Source organism: Cetorhinus maximus, chromosome 5 (assembly GCF_964194155.1).
Source record: "Cetorhinus maximus chromosome 5, sCetMax3.hap1.1, whole genome shotgun sequence".
In the NCBI taxonomy this organism is placed as follows: Eukaryota; Metazoa; Chordata; class Chondrichthyes; order Lamniformes; family Cetorhinidae; genus Cetorhinus; species Cetorhinus maximus.
This window is the reverse complement of record NC_135883.1, coordinates 140284422-140301071: the sequence shown is the minus strand read 5'-3', so window position 1 is coordinate 140301071 and position 16650 is coordinate 140284422. Positions and strand designations below refer to the sequence as shown.

The following is a 16650-nucleotide window of genomic DNA, read 5'->3' as shown; positions in this document are numbered from 1 at the left end:
TATCTAATGAGAAAAGGCTAATTAATAAACTTGCTGTAAAACAGGCATTAGGATACAGTGACCATAATATGATAGAGTTTTACATTAAGTTTGAAAGTGGTATAGTTCATTCTGAAACTAGGGTCCTAAATCTGAACCAGGGAAATTATGAGGTATGAGCAAGTTGGCTGTGGTGGATTGGGAAAATACATTAAAAGATTTGATGGTGGACAGGCAATGGCTAGTATTTAAAGAAGTATTACATGGCCTACAACAAATATATATTCCTCTAAGACACAAAAGCCCAACAGGAAAGGTGAATCAACTATGGCTAACAAAAGAAGTTAAAGATTGCATTTGGTCAAAGGAAATGGTTTACAAGGTTGCCAGAAAGAGTGGTAAAAGGATTGAGAACAATTTAGAATCCAGCAATGGATGACCAAGAAACTGATAATGAAAGGGGAGAATATGAATGCAAGCTAGTGAGCAACATAAAAACAGACTAAAAGTTTCTTTAGGTATGTCCAGACGAAAGCATGAAGCAATTTATTTATAATTTTTATTATGATTTTTTTAATGATAATTTTTATTATATTTTTATTTATATTTTTATATATTTTATAATTTATCAATTTTACTTCCAATTTCCACCCCTTTCTCACCTTTACATTGTCCATCTCCAACACTTCCTTTCCCTTCCTTGACTCTCTGTCTCCATGTCTGGTGATGGAATGTCTACCAATATTCATTACAAGCTCCACCGACTCCCACAGCTACCTCGTCTACAGCCCCTCCACACCCTGCTTCCTGTAAGGATTCTATCCAATTCTCCCAGTTCCTCTGCCTCCATCACATCAGTTCTCATGATGCTACCTTCAAAAACAACACTTCTGGCATGTCGTCCTTTTTTCTTAATCAAGGGTTCGCCCCACTGTGGCTGACAGGGCTTTCAACCATGTCCAACCCATTTCCCACACCTCTGCCCTCACCCCTTCCCCTCCCTCCCAGAACCATGTCCTCACTTTTCACTCCACCAGCCTCCACATTCAAAGGATCATCCTCTGCCATTTCCGCCAACTCCAGCATGATGCCACCACCAAACACATCTTCCCCTTACTCCCCAATATCAGCATTCCATAGGGACTGTTCCTTCCATGACACCCTGGTCCACTCCTCCATCACCCTTAACTCCTCATCACCTTCCCACAGCACCTTCTCATGCAAATCGCAGAAGATGCAACACCTGCCCTTTTACTTCCTCCTTCCTCCCCATCCAAGGCCCCAAATACTCCTTTCAGGTGAAGCAGCACTTCACTTGCACCTTCTTCAATTTGCTCTACTATATTCACTGCTCCCAATGTGGTCTCCTCTATACCGGGGAGACTAAACGCAGACTGGGTGACCGCTTTACAGAACACCTTCGCCGAGTCCGCAAGCATGACCAAGACCTTCATGTCGTTTGCCATTTCAACACACCATCTTGCACTCATGCACACATGTCTGTCCTTGGCCTACTGCAATGTTCCAATGAAGCCCAGTGCAAACCGGAGGAACAGCACCTCATCTTCGGATTAGGCACTTTACAGCCTACTGGATTTAACACTGAGTTCAACAACTTCAGACCACGAACTCTCTCCTCCATCTTTACCCCTTTTCTAATCCAATTTTTAAATTTTTATATTTTTTATTTCTTATTTTTTTTCTATTTTTAAATTTTTTATCCCCATTTTTAATTCTTTTTTCCCCAACCCTCCCCCCACCCCTCCATAGGGCCATCTGTCACTTGTTTCTATGTTGTACTTTCACAGAGCGCTAACCCTTGTTCTGCTGTTAACACATTCTGCTATCTTACCTTCATTCCACTATCAGCACCTTCTTTAGTCTTTAACACTACCATTAACACTACCTTTGTCTTGCACCAACGACATCTTTTTCAATCTCTTCTGAGCTATGACCTATCCCTGATCTTCTATTTTGCTCCACTTTCTCCACTCCCTCTTAAACAGTATAAATCCATCACATTTCTATTTTTCTTTAGCTCTGAAGAAGAATCATAAGGACTTGAAAACATTAACTCTGTTTCTCTCTCCACAGATGCTGCCAGACCTGAGTTTTTCCAGCATTTTTTGTTTTCGTTTCAGATTTCCAGTATCTGCAGTATTTTGCCTTTTATTACACAGGAGTAAAGATGTCTGGCTGCAATTGCATAGAGCCTTTATAGACCGCACCTGGAGTATTGTGTACAGTTTTGGTCTCCTTATCCAAGGATGGATGTATTTGCCAAAGAGGGAGTGCAACGGAAGTTCACCAGACTAATGCCTCGGATGGCAGGGTTGTTTTCTGAAGAAATTACAAAACTGAGCCTGTATTCTCTAGGGTTTCAAAGAATCAGAGGTGATCTCATTGAAACTTACAAAATTCTTACTGGGCGTCACAGTGTAGATGTGGATAGGGAGTCTAGAACCAGGGGACACGATCTCCAGAATCTGTTTGAATGGTGAAGCAGGCTTGACAGGCCAAATGGCCTACTCCTGCAGAAATGATTGACCTTCAACAGCCACAACCATCTTTGTGCTAGATATTACCAGTGGAAAGTTTTCCCCCTGATGCCCATTGACTTCAGTTCTTCTAGAGCTCCTTGATGCAACACTCAGTCAAACGCGGCCTTGATGTCACTTTCACCTCACTTCTCTTGTCTGAGTTTTGACAAAGGCTGTAATGAGGTAGGAACTGAGTGACCCTGATGGAATCTAAACTGGTTAAGGTGATACAGCCTGTGCTCGGGTTTTCAAGGGCCCCGCAACCAGAGGTAGCCCCCAACCATGGGCATTTAATGCACTTGAGTAGCAAGGGCAGCTGGCTGTCCCCACATCAGCCTCAGGTACACTGGAGCATAATGTAGAAGCAATCAGAAGAGAACACATAAAAAAACAATTGCATTTATAAAGCACTTTTTCACGACCACTGGATGTCTCAAAGCATTTTACAGCCAATGAAATATTTTTATAGTGTTGTCACCTCAGCGGCAGCCAATTTGCACTCAACCTTTTTGCTACATGGGATCAGCTGGGGGCATTTGTGGAATCTCACAATCTGCTGCCCTTCATTGCATAAGGCAGGTGATGGATGCCTTGTTCATGAGGACAGGGGAAAAATAATGTTCCAGACCAATAATGCAAATCAGTCCGAGAGACAGATTGGCTTTGGAGCAATGACAGGATTCCCCATTGATTTAGGGGTGATAGACTGCATGCATATTGCCAAAGTGCCCTCACAGTGCCCAGGTACTTTTGTCAACAACAATGGGTCCTGCTTCCTCCATGTACAGATCATTCCACTTTCTCACTCTCCCCCTGACTGAAGGAGGCACCACATCACACACCATCCTGACTTGGAACTATAATCGCTGTTCCTTCACTATTGCTGGGTCAAAATCCAGGAATTCCCTCCCTATCAGCGGTTCAAGAAGACGTCTCACCACCTTCTTAAGGGCAATTAAGAGTAGGCAATAAATACTGGCCTAGCCAGCGATGCCCACATCCCGTGAATGAATAAATTAAATAAAAGGCGATCTCTGAATACAGGGCACACATCTCCCCTTGCAGCCTTCAAACCTCAATGGATGTCAAAGCCCTTGCCTTGTCTGGCCTTGCAGCAGGTAAGGTGGGAGGAAAGCTTCAGTAATTGTTCTTCCACACAGTAATTCCTTTATATTGCATTCCTTTCCAATGGCAGCCATGAGTCTTACTGCTTAGAAACTACACTTCTTATTGCCTGATAATTACAGACAACAATTACATCATACTGTGTTTTTACCTCAGTGTTGCTGGCAAGCCACTTAAGCTCCGAGGGACCCATGTGCCTTCAACAAAATTCCAAAACTCTGCACAAAAATCATTGTTAATAACTACCTTAACTGCCTCAAATGGATGCCTGCTGCTGGTCGGCGGACTCTACATACCAACCTTGGGAAACTTGACCGGCGACAGAAAAATGTCGAGGTGCAGCTCCGATGTGTTCTCCCACTATTTTCCCATCTCAGCAGCCTTCAACCTCATTCCCATGGTAAAATTCAGTCCTTGTTTTCTATCAGTCCACAATGTGGCTGTGTTGACAATGGCTCACTCATTTACAAAAGAACCATGCCAACAGTTAACAGGAACAAGGAGTCTAAGATCAGAATTTTTCTTATAAATCAGCACAGCTGAAAATTTTGCAACACTGATTCATCAACAGCTTACTATATAATTGTACTTTGGACAGAAAATTATCAGTTCACTTCCAAATGCTCTGTCTGGCAACGTGCTTTAATAAATAATAGTAACTTCAATCAAAATATTTAGATCATGCACGTACCTGCCAAGGCTGGTCTGTGTTGATAGTAAGCCCACATGTTCCCTCATCCTGGTAGGCAAAATCATCTCTTCTCCCCCATATTCCGTGTTCTTATTTGCTAAGTCTTTTGTATTAAACTGTGATAAGGCAGATTCATCAGCATCAAGTGAGAAGCCTTTAACGTTGAGGGAGGAATCTGAATTTAACCTCTTTATTGCTGCAAGAGAAACATAAAACATTGCACTATTTGGCTTGAACCCACAGTCAGACACCCAGGGCCGGATTTTCACTACTGAGGCAGGCAGCTCGAATTGGGAAATTTCTCTACTCGGCAGACCTGAAATCAGACCGACTCTGTGAAAATCTGAGCCTCAGACCCCAATATTCGCATGGATACGGGGAGGAAATGTCAGCGGCCGGGAAGCTCAAATTACCTGGAAAGAGGAGGTTCCTCTCTACTTAATGACAGAAAACTATTAGAATTTTTTCTATTCCATTTCCTGCTTCACAGTTGGCCAGATTGAGATTGCAGGGTAGGGTGGTGGAGGGGGTGGGCAGGAGGGTGAGATGGGAGGGGAGGGGGTGGGCAGGAAGGAGAGATGGGAGGGGAGTGGCGCAAAGGGATAATGGGGATGGGTGGCAGAGAATGCAGCAGTAGAAGATGATATGATCAGGGTGACCAATTCTTATGAAATGAAATAAGGGACACTGACTGTGGGGAGGGAAGGCTCTTGGTGACCATGAGGTGTTGGTGATTGCAAGTGTGGAGAAGGGGGGGAGGCGGGGTTTGGTAAGCATGAGAGTGTGGTCGGTGGGGGGAGGTGGGGGGGGGGGGGGGGTAGTTGCAACATGAGAGGGAGTGGTGGGAGGTGGTTGGTCTTGAGACCATAATAGAGAAGGGAGCAGGGGGTGGAGTTAAAATCAGCTAAAACTTACGACTCATTTTGCCAAGTCACAACATTTATCATCTCTCTGCTGGCTAACTCACTCACTTGCAGTCCTGCTCGAATTACTCAAAATCATCCTCAAGACTCCAAGGCTCAGCCTCCCACAGGCTATCCAAGAAATTTGGGATAAAAGATGTCCAACACGGAACAAATAGTCAAAATAAGGAAACATCACTTAAAATAGGGGACAGTTGGTCACCCTGCGCTTGAGGGACCAGCGGAATTACTTCTGTTCCTCCTAGCCCACAAGCTGGAAAAATACTTTCCTGCTAGATCTGGCATTTTCTCCGTCCAGCTGCTGGTGTCTCATCCTTTGGAAATTCGAGTTTGCAGTATTACATTCAAATGGATGCCAAAATATGAAGCACTGAATCTCATTTAAATATTTTAATCATTGACCCGGTTCTCTAGAGTGAGTTACTCAGACACTCCAAAGGGCCATGCTAAAACTGGAAGTAGGTACATTCAGTGCAGGTTGGGTTTGGACTCCACATTTTTAACAATTTAAAAACCCTCTCTGCTGTCCATCATAGGGTTGGGGATTAAAATTCCCTCATTATAACACATGAGCACCATGGAAACACACATTCAAAGGGTAGAATTGACTTTGACTCACATCCATTATGCTGCTGTGTATCTGCCTTGCTTCCCTGATTAACACCTTTCCATTCCTGGATTGTCTCACTCCCTCCCATATCCTGTTAACCCTAATATAATAGTCATTTCTGTAGAGCCATGTTCATGAACCACAGACTAGGCTCAACCAGATTTGACTTAACTGACAGCACTGCCACTACCTCTCCGTCACCAAATCCTATTGTTACTTCATGATCATTTTGGAGAACAAGGAGAAAACCTAAACTCCAACACAAAGTATTTCCTCAAAGCTCTTCCCCCACATATTCCTTAATGATATTAAATTTCAGGAGTCCATGAACTTTTTTGTCATCAGATTTGAGGCCATCCATGCAAATTCTTCAGTTGCTTTCTCTTCCTCAAGAGGTCTATCACCAGAAAATCCAGAACAAAAGTTGTCAGCATCCCAGGTGCCATGGGTGTCTGCTGTTCAAATTCAATTTACTTTTTAATTATCTGAGCCATATCACAGGAAATTTGCTAGTAGATTTTTAAAAAGATGCTTCTGATTCTGAATTCTTGAAAACAGGGGTTGTGGAAACATTAGTGCAAGGAAACTAGAACATTGTGTATTAGAAATATTGCATAAAAATAAAGTAGATATTTGGATTGTGACATTAGGCTAAATGGTTGCTAGCATCTTTCAGTTGTTTCATCTTACAGTGCTTGACAGCCTGAGAGAATATAGTTTATACAGAGTTTTCATTCCTCACTGACATGAAGCTATCTCCAGTGAAGTCATAAATAGGAATCATGTATAAAAGGAAGCAGCTTCTATTAATTAAGTCACCGGAGCTAAATTTCACGGTGTCCTTTAAGAGAAAATCCTAAACATCCATAGGTCCCTGAAGGTGGCAGGACAGGTGAATAAGGTGATAAAGAAAGCATATAGAATGTTTTCCTTTATTGGACAAGGCATTGAATACAATAGGAGGGATGCAATGATGGAAATGTATAAAATGCTGGTTAGGCCACAGCTGGAATTTTCTGCGTAGTTCTGGTCACCAAATTACAGGAAGAACATAATTGGTCTGGAGAGAGTACAGAGGAGGTCTACAAAAATGTTGCCAGGGCTGGAAAATTGCAGCTATGAGGAAAGATTGGATAGGCTAGGATTATTTTCCTTAGAACAGAGGAGGCTGAGGAGTGACCTAATTGAGATGTACAAAATTATGAGGGGCCTAGATAGGGTAGACAGGAAAGACTTGTTTGCTGTAGCTGAGGGGTCAATTACCTGGGGCATAGATTTGAGGTGATTGGTAGAAAGATTAGAGGGAACATTAGGAAAAACTTGTTCACCCAGGGTGGTGGGCATCTGGAATTCACTGCCTAAATTTGCAGTTGAGGTTGAAACGCTCAACTCATTTAAAAGGTACCTGGATCTGCACCTGAAGTGCTGTAACCTGCAAGGCCACGGACCAGGTCCTGGAAAGCGGGATTAAAAATGAGTGGCTGGTTTCTTTTTTTCTCGGGCTGCACAGAAATGATGGGCTGAATGGCCTCTTTTGGCGCCAAAACTTTTCTATGGTTCTATAGTTTTATGGGTGCCCTTCAGCCCATTATGCGTGCACTCTTTGTTAAAGCAATCAAAAACAACTGCAGACATCTCCCCATCTCCCCACTTTCCACTGCTTGAATAATTGATCTACTGCTCCCTTAAAGGATGCCTCTGGGTCAACAACACTTTTGGCAAAGCACTCCATGCTTTAACTGTTATCTTTATTAAAAAAAATGTTCTAACCTTACCAAGCAAAATTGTGCAGATGCTGGAAATCTGAAACAAAATGCTGGAAAGACTCAACGGTTCAAGCAACATCTGTGGAGAGAAACAGGTTTCAAGTTGAAGACCTTTCCCCAGAACCCTCAGTTCATCGACCTGAAACATTGGGGGGGTGGGGGGGGGGATTTTATGGAGCCCGCAAGAGTGGGAAACATGGCATGTGGGGTGACTGAATTAGGTGGGTTGCAAAATTTTGATTTCCTGATGGCGGGTTAAGGTACAGAGGTAGTCAGTGACATGTTTGCAGCATGTCAAGCCTCATGCGGACCTGTGGCAGGTTTGTACTTGCAATATATTTGCATTCCATGAATATTCATTAGCATAAAATACTTCTTAATGGAGTCTTACCTTCAAGATAAAGTCAGCAGCACAGGAGAAGCTTGTCGAACCTGGTTCATATTTATTTAAAAGTGGCGTACACCAATCAGCTTTGTGCAGTTGTGTCTGGGGGCAGCAGTTTTCATAGTTGAACAACAGCACAAGGGAGGGGAGCAGAAGAATGGCAACTTGAATGGAGGCTCAGCACCGACAAGGGTGTGTCAGTGGTGAGGAGGGGGTGTGTGGAGTGGAGTCGGAAGCATGGAGGAGTGGAAGAGGAATCCAAAGGAGGAGAGAGAGTGGGGTTGGTGGCATGGATGAGCAGAAGAGGAAAGGGCCTGCTGTCCTGTGCGTGGTGAAGGGTAGTGGGGACAGTCACGCAAGGTAAGAAAATGAGGGGCCTCAAGGGCTGTGTCAGTATACTGTCCAAATGTTGGTCCATCTCAGAATCCTGACAGGGCTTTGAGTTCACCTGCAACATTTCAATTATCCCTGCTGAGAGTGACCTCAGAAAATGTTCTTTACAATGCATAGAAGGGAGGGTCAGCAAAGTCTGCAAGTTCAGCCACATCCAACAGAGTAGTGAGTACAACACTGGACACTAATATGAACATTCAATAAAGAGTGAACACAAAAACACAACATTGTTTCACGCACAATAACGGAAATGTCCCTAACTCCTCTGTAACCATCAATGTGTGCCAACCATGAGGCACAGCAGTACATTTTGCTCCCTGACTAAGTTAGTCTCAACAAATAACAATGATACATACATGAATAAACTGAAACCAATGTAATGTGAATTATTTACAACTGAAATGTAAATTTGAAATAAACACCCTTTGTGCTCTCAATAAGTCTTATGTTAATGGCAATGGAGCTGGGTAGGAAGTTTTTGACTATGATGCAGAGCCTCCCTGTTTGACCAGGAGGCTCCGTTATAGCCCACCTGTAAGTACATCATTGTCAACTGAATGCAGGTTTTATCAACGAAAAGCATCCCCTGCTGTGGAATTGCACATGTTTCCCGTGCATGCTGTTGGCACTTTAAATTTTAATTGTAATTGCGTGGGAATCGGGAGAAAGCAAGAGAGCAGAAGTGGCGCTGTTTCTCTCTCCAGTTGCCACTTGACCTGCTGAGTATTTCCAACATTTTTTTTGTTTCAACTATTCTAGTTCCTTGATACCAGTGATAAATTTAAAATTGGTAACTCTTTGTCAACCAAAGAAACTAGCTGATCCCCATTCACCCTATCAAAACCCTTCATTAATTTTGAAAAACCTCCATGGTTTCTCCTTTTAGTCCTGATAGTTCCTCCTAACTATAGTTATGTATTTAATGTTCTGTTGGTTTGGTATAGTATTTACATGGAATAAATGAGAGCAGAACTCATCAACAACTAAAATGAATTGTCATTCCCACTAAACTGAAGCCTGGCAACAGCTCTAAACATACTGTACATTAACACAGAATCACAGAATTGTTACAGCACAGGAGGCTGGGCACCATGAAGTCTCATGGCATCAGGTCAAACATGGGCAAGGAAATGTCCTGCTGAATACCACATACCGCCACCGCCCCCACTTGCCACCCCTGCTGATGAATCAATACGCCTCCATGTTTAACACCGTTAGGAGGAAGCACTGAGGATGGCAAGGGCACAGGATGTACTCTGGGTGGGGACTTAAATGTCCATCACCAAATGTGGCTCAGTAGCAGCACCACAGACTGAGCTGACCGAGTCCTAAATGACATAATTGCTAGACTGGGTCTGCAGCAGGTGCTGAGGGAACCAACAAGAGGGAAAAACATACTTAACCTCATGATCACTAACCCACCTGCCGCAGATGCATCTGTCCATGGCAGTATCGGCAGGAGTGATCGCGGAACAGTTCTTGTGGAGACGAAATCCCATCTTCACATTGAGGATACCCTCCATCGTGTTGTGTGGCACTACCACCGCGCTAAATGGGATAGATTTCGAACAGATCTAGCAACTCAAGACTGGGCATCCATGAGGCACTGTGGGCTAGCCACAGCAGCAGAACTGTACTCGAACACAATCTGTAACCTCATGGCTCAGCATATCCCCCACTCTACCAATACCATCAAGCCAGGGGATCAACCCTGGTTCGGTGAAGAGTGCAGGAGGGCATGCCAGGAGCAGCACCAAGCATACCTAAAAATGAGGTGTCAACATGCTGAAGCTATAACACAGGACTACTTGCATGCCAAACAGCAGAAGCAGCAAGTGATAGACAGAGCTAAGCGATTCCATAACCAACGGATTAGAACTAAGCTCTGCAGTCCTGTCACATCCAGTTGTGACCAGGGGTGGACAATTAAACAATTCACTGGAGGAGGAGGCTCCACAATTATCCCCATCCTCAATAATGGGGGAGCCCGGCACATCATTGCAAAAGATAAGGCTGAAACATTTGCAAGAATCTTCAGCCAGAAGTGCTAAGTGGATGATCCATCTTGGCCTCATCCGGAGGTCTCCAGCATCACAGATGCTAGTATTCAGCCAAATTAATTCATTCCATGTGATATCAAGAAATGCCTGAAAGCACTGGATACTGCAAAGGCAATGGGACCTAACAATATTCCAGTACTGAAGAATTGTGTTCCAGAACTTGCCGCGCCCCTAGCCAAGCTATTCCAGTACGGCTTCAACACTGGCATCTACCTGGCAACTTGGAGAATTGTCCAGGTGTGCCCTGTATGCAAAAAGCAGGACAAATCTAACCTGGCCAATTACTGCCTACCAGTCTACTCTCGATCATCAGTAAAGTGATGGAAGGGCTATCAACTGTGCTATCATGCGCACTTGCTTAGCAATAACCTGCTCACTGACACTCAATTTGGGTTCCATTCAACTTCTGACCTCCTTATAGCCTTGGTTCAAAAATGAACAAAAGAGCTGAACTCCAGAGGTGAGGTGAGACTGACTTCCCTTGACATCAAGGCAGCATTTGACTAAGTGTGGCATCAAGGAGCCCTTGCAAAACTGGACTCAGTGAGAATCGGGGTGAAACTCTCCGCTGGTTGGAGTCATACCTAGCACAAAGGAAGATGGTTGTGGTTGTTGGAGGTCAATCATCTCAGTTCCAGAACATCACCGCAGGTGTTCCTCAGGCTAGTGTCCTAGGCCCAACCATCTTCGGCTGCTTCATCAATGATCTTCCTTCCATTATAAGGTCAGAAGCAGGGATATTCACTGATGATTGCACAATGTTCGTGACTCCTCAGATACTGAAGCAGTCCATGAGCAAATGCAGCAAGACCTGGACAATATCCAGGCTTGGGCTGATAAATGGCAAGTGACATTCACTCCACATAAGTGCCAGGCAATGACCATCTCCAACAAGAGTGAATCTAACCATCAGCCCTTGACATCCAATGGCATTACCATTGCTGAATCCCCCACTATCAACATCCTGGGAATTACCATTGACCAGAAACTGAACTGGACTAGCCATATAAATACTGTGGCTACAAGAGCAGGTCAGAGGCTAGGAATCCTGCGGCGAGTAACTCACCTCCTGACTCCGCAAAAGCCTGTCCACCATCTACAAGGCACAAGTCAGGAGTGTGATGGAATACTCTCCACTTAACTAGATGAGTGCAGCTCCAACAACACTCAAGAAGCTTGACACCAAATGGGCCAAGGTAGACTCAGGGCCTGCCTCCATGCCTGTGGAAAAAAAGCCACAGCATTTTTCTGTAGTTTAGCAAATAATCTGCAAGGACCTGCCTTTGGGGTGAGAACTGAAGAAGAAGAAGAATATTCCATGTATTGTGTAGAACACAAGAGATAGGAGCAGGAGTAAACCATGCAGCTTGTCCACCTGCTCCACTTTCCTGATGGCAGCAGGAAAGCATTGAGATAGTTGGGTCTGGAAATGGCAAAGGCAGGAATTAGGGTTTGAGCACCAGACGGGCTGAGGTCAGTGAAGAGGCAGGTGACATAGTCTTTGTGATAGAAAAGATGTTGGGTGAACCTTCAGTTTAGGATCCAATAGGGTACCAATGGTTGTGAACATTAGTCAACAGGGTAATCAGTGCTGTGCAAATTTTTATGTTAAAAACACTGGAAAGTACTGCAACAGAACTACTTCACTACACAATCTAAAAGCAATATACTGCAGATGCTGAAAATCTGAAATAAAAGCAGAAAACACAGTCAAGACCTGAGATGTTAACTCTGTTTCTCTCTCCACAGATGCTGTCAGACCTTCTGAGTATTTCCAGCATTTTCTGTTTTTATTATTTTATTGCATATATGGAGGCAAAATGGAGACTATATCTAACTTTCCCAGAAGTTATGCAGAATTAAACAATTTGATGAATAACTCCCAATTTACTACAAAATGTTTCAACACCGAACATGTAAAATTATACACATGCATGCACACACACACACCCACACATATACAGGAAATGGCCAGGCACTTACTTTCTTCTGGATGAATCGCTTTGTCAGGCAGAAGATTTCCCTGAGAAGCTACTTTAAATAAGCGTGCACGAGCATTGCTTACTCTTTTAATCTCTATTGGATCCAATGGGGGTTTTGGAACAGGAGGTCCTTCATCTTTGGAAGGAGAGGTAGGAATTTTTGGTTTCTGTTACAGAAGAAAACAAGAATTCTAAAAAATTGCAATAATTTAATGAGGTGAAATCCTTTCTAAGTTTTGAAATCCCATTAAGTGCTCCTACTAAATTCAGTGTACAACAAGCACTTAGATAAATAAAAAAGGACTAGCTACTGCAAACTTTTTAAATAATTAATTTTATACCTTCAAATGTGCTCAGCAACATGTGGAATATCAGAGCTAGATAACATAAATTTTTTCTATGATTGGCCTATGAATGTTATCAAATACTTCTGGGATACATAATAGACCACCTTAAGTTTGCTCCAATAATGCTCAATTTTCCAAATTTCAGAACAGCAACCATTGCTGCTCAGTGTGATATTTTCTATTTCCCACACCAAGCTTTCTGCGTGGCCAGTCAGAGTGAGCTTACCACTTCTACTGGCAATTCATGGGCAATTTGGACATGAACCTGATTAAAAACTGAGCTGTAGCTACTTAAACTAATTTTACCTAGATCTCATACACCTGACAGAGGCCAGAGAATAAAGTTTCATTATTCTTACCGATTTTGAACTCAGGTGCCCATGATAAAAGGAAGTTATACCCATTAGAGCAATGGCACATGACAAAATTGCTTATGTATGTCCTATCCACAAAATAAAGGACAAATCAAACACAGCCAATTATTATTATACCAGCCTTCTCTCAATGCTCAGTGGGAAGGAGCTATAAACAGTGCCATCAAATAACACCTGCTCACCAACATTCAGGTTTGGTGCCAAAATCACTTGGTTCCACAATTCATTGCAGACTTGAACCAGATATGGGATGGAATTTTATGGTCCCAACAATGGACTTTTGAATGGCTCACAGCATTTTATGGCCCCACCTCGCTGCGATGGGGCCGTGAAATTCCGCCCATGGATTGAAGAAATGAGTGCCACAGGAGAAGGTATATTAGTCAACCTCAACAACAAGACAGCATTCAACCAGAGTCCTAATAAAACCGATGCCCATTGAATCAAAAAGAAAATTCTCCAACAGCTAGATTCATACCTGACACACAGGAAGATGCCTGTGGTTGTTTCAGCTAGTTCATTGCAGCCCAGCAAGGATTCCTTGGGGAGAAGAGGCTGGCAGATCACAGGGCAGAAGACTTTGGATTGTGGGGGTTAGGGTCACAGGATTGTAGCAGCAAGAAGAGGCAAGGGTGGGGTGCCAGGGGAAACACTCCTGCCTAAAAAAGTGTTATAAAGTGCACTAATCTGCTTGATCCTGCTGCTCCCTTCTCCATTTCGCTGCTGGGTTTCCCAAGCCCAGGGAAACCTGGCTAGGCAACGAAGAAAGGATATTTCCTTACCCAAGAAAGGATATATTTGCTATAGAGGGAGTGCAGCAAAGATTCGCCAGACTGATTCCTGGGAAGGCAGGATTGTCATATGAGGAGAGATTGGGTCGACTAGGCCTTTATTCATTGGAGTTTAGAAGAATGAAAGGTGATCTCATTGAAACATATAAAATTATGACAGGGCCAGGCAGACTAAATGTAGGGATGATGTTTCCTCTGGCTGAGGGGTCTAGAACAAGGGGTTACAGTCTCAGGATACATTTAGGACCGAGATGAGGAAAAACTTCTTCACTCAGAGGGTGGTGAACCTGTGGAATTCTCTACCACAGGGGGCTGTGGAGGCCAAGTCACTGAATATATTTAAGAAGGAAATAGATAGATTTATAGACTCTAATTGCGTCAAGGGGTATGGGGAGAGAGTGGGAGTATAGCGTTGAGATAGAGGACCGGCCATGATCATATTGAATGGCAGAGCAGGCTCGAAGGGCTGAATGACCTATTCCCGCTCCTATTTTCTATATTAAATTTAAAATAGATTCTTTACTGCAGTGTTGAGTCCGATTTAAATATTGTAAGATATTTTGCCCCTCTAGATTGAGGCACATGAACTCATTCTGCTACCATAAAAATGGCAATTAGCACTTACACAGCAGGTTGGGGTGGAATCAGTTTGCAAGATTTTTAATTTTATCCCTCTCCTCCTACCCATTGTGGGGAATTAATGTTGACCTGTGTGTCAACAGGATATTCTGTCACAGACAACATCAAAAACTTTGGTCTTATCCAACAACCACAATTATATTTCTAGCAAAGTCCACTAAAAATCAATCAGGAATAGGAATCTTGGTTTATATTTGCATACCTAATTCAGAAGCATTGAAGCCAACTACACTGCCCCACTGGTGGTGAGGGTGTGGGGGGGGTTGGGGGGGGGGGGAGGGTAGTGGGGATCATCAATACCGCAACAAATTACAGGAGGACATTAATAAACTTGAAGAATGGGTAACAATTGAAAAGTCAGGTTCAATAAAGATAAATGTGAGGTAGTACATTTTGGTAGGAAAAATACAGAGTTCACTTATTACTTGGAAGGTGCGAGTCTAGGTGGGGAGAAGAACAAAGGGATCTCAGAGTACAAATACACTAATCACTAAAAGTTGTGCCACAGGTTAGCAAGGCCATTAAAAAGAAAGCAAACCACGCAATAGACTCTTTTTCTAGAGGGATAGAATTGAAAAGTAGGGAAGTTCTGCTAAACTTCTACTGGACCTTGGTTGACCACACTTAGAGTACGGTGTGCAGATCTGGTCACCATATTATAAAAAAAGATGTAGAGGCACTGGAGAAGGTGCAGAGAAGATTTACAAGGATGAACTCAGAAATGCGTGGATACATATATCAGAAAAGGATGGACAGGCTGGAAAGAAAGGCTGAGGGGTGAGCTGATAAATAGGGGTCTTTAAAATTATGGAACATTTTGATAGAATGGATACAGAGAGAATGTTTCTACTTGTGGGAAAGAACATAACTAGAGGTCAGTAATATAAGATAGTCACCAAGAAATCCAATGGGGAATTCAGAAGAAACGTTTTTACCTAAAGAATGGTGAGAAAGTAGAACCCACTATCACAGGAGGCAGTTGAAGCGAATCAAATAGTTGCATTTAAGTCGAGGCTCAATAATTATATGAGGGAGAAAGGAATAGAGGGTTACAGGGTTCCTCTAGGGAAGGAAATGTGCCATCCTTACCGGGTCTACATGTGACTTTAGACCCACAGCAATGTGGTTGGCTCTTAAATGCCCACTGAACAAAGGCAATTAGGGATGAGTAATAAATGCTGACCAGCCAGCGATGCCCAAACCCCATGAATGAATAAAAAAACAATAGATTTAGATGAGGAAATATGGGAGGAGGCTCAAGTGGGGCATAAATAACAGCTAGGCCTGATGGGGCCAAATGGCCTATTTCTCTTTGTATAACCTATGTAATCCTAGTTGCTGCCTCGCCTTTTAACTTGGTATAAAACATGGATTGAAACTGTCCACCAATATTCATTACAAGCCTACCGACTCCCACAGCTACCTCAACTACAGCTCCTCACACCCCGCTTCCTGTAAGGACTCCATCCCATTCTCTCAGTTCCTTCGCCTCAGTCGCATCTGTTCTGATGATGCCACTTTCAAAAACAGTTCCTCTGACATGTCTTCCTTCTTCCTTAACCGAGGTTTTCCACCCACAGTGGTTGACAGGGCCCTCAACCGTGTCCGGCCCATCTCCCGCACATCCACCCTCACAACTTTCTCTCCCTCCCAGAACCATGATAGGGTCCCCCTTGTCCTCACTTATCACCCCACCAGCCTCTGCATTCAAAGGATCATCCTCCGCCATTTCCGCCTACTCCAGCATGATGCCACCACCAAACACATCTTCCCTTCACCCCCCCTGGTGGAATTCCGCAGGGATCGTTTCCTCCGGGACACCCTAGTCCACTGCTCCATCACCCCCTACACCTCAACCCCCTCCCACGGCACCTTCCCATGCAACCGCAGAAGGTGCAACACCTGCCCCTTTACTTCCCCTCTCCTCACCATCCAAGGGCCCAAACACTCCTTTCAAGTGAAGCAGCATTTCACTTGCACTTCCCTCAATTTAGTCTACTGCATTCGCTGCTCCAAATGCGGTTTCCTCTACATTGGAGAGACCA

General features: G+C 43.6%; 1 protein-coding gene across 9 annotated transcripts in view; it reads right to left on the bottom strand.

Moving 5' to 3' along the window:
* Nucleotides 1-16650, bottom strand: part of armc2 (armadillo repeat containing 2) — a 208248-nt gene that overhangs the window by 177270 nt on the left and 14328 nt on the right. For all 9 annotated transcript variants that reach the window (XM_078542539.1, XM_078542541.1, XM_078542543.1 and 6 more), the window contains exons 4-5: nt 12456-12621; nt 4336-4531 (exon numbers count right to left, since the gene is read on the bottom strand). In XM_078542539.1, the coding sequence (XP_078398665.1) occupies nt 4336-4531; nt 12456-12621 (362 nt within the window). The remainder of the gene's footprint in view (nt 1-4335; nt 4532-12455; nt 12622-16650) is intronic.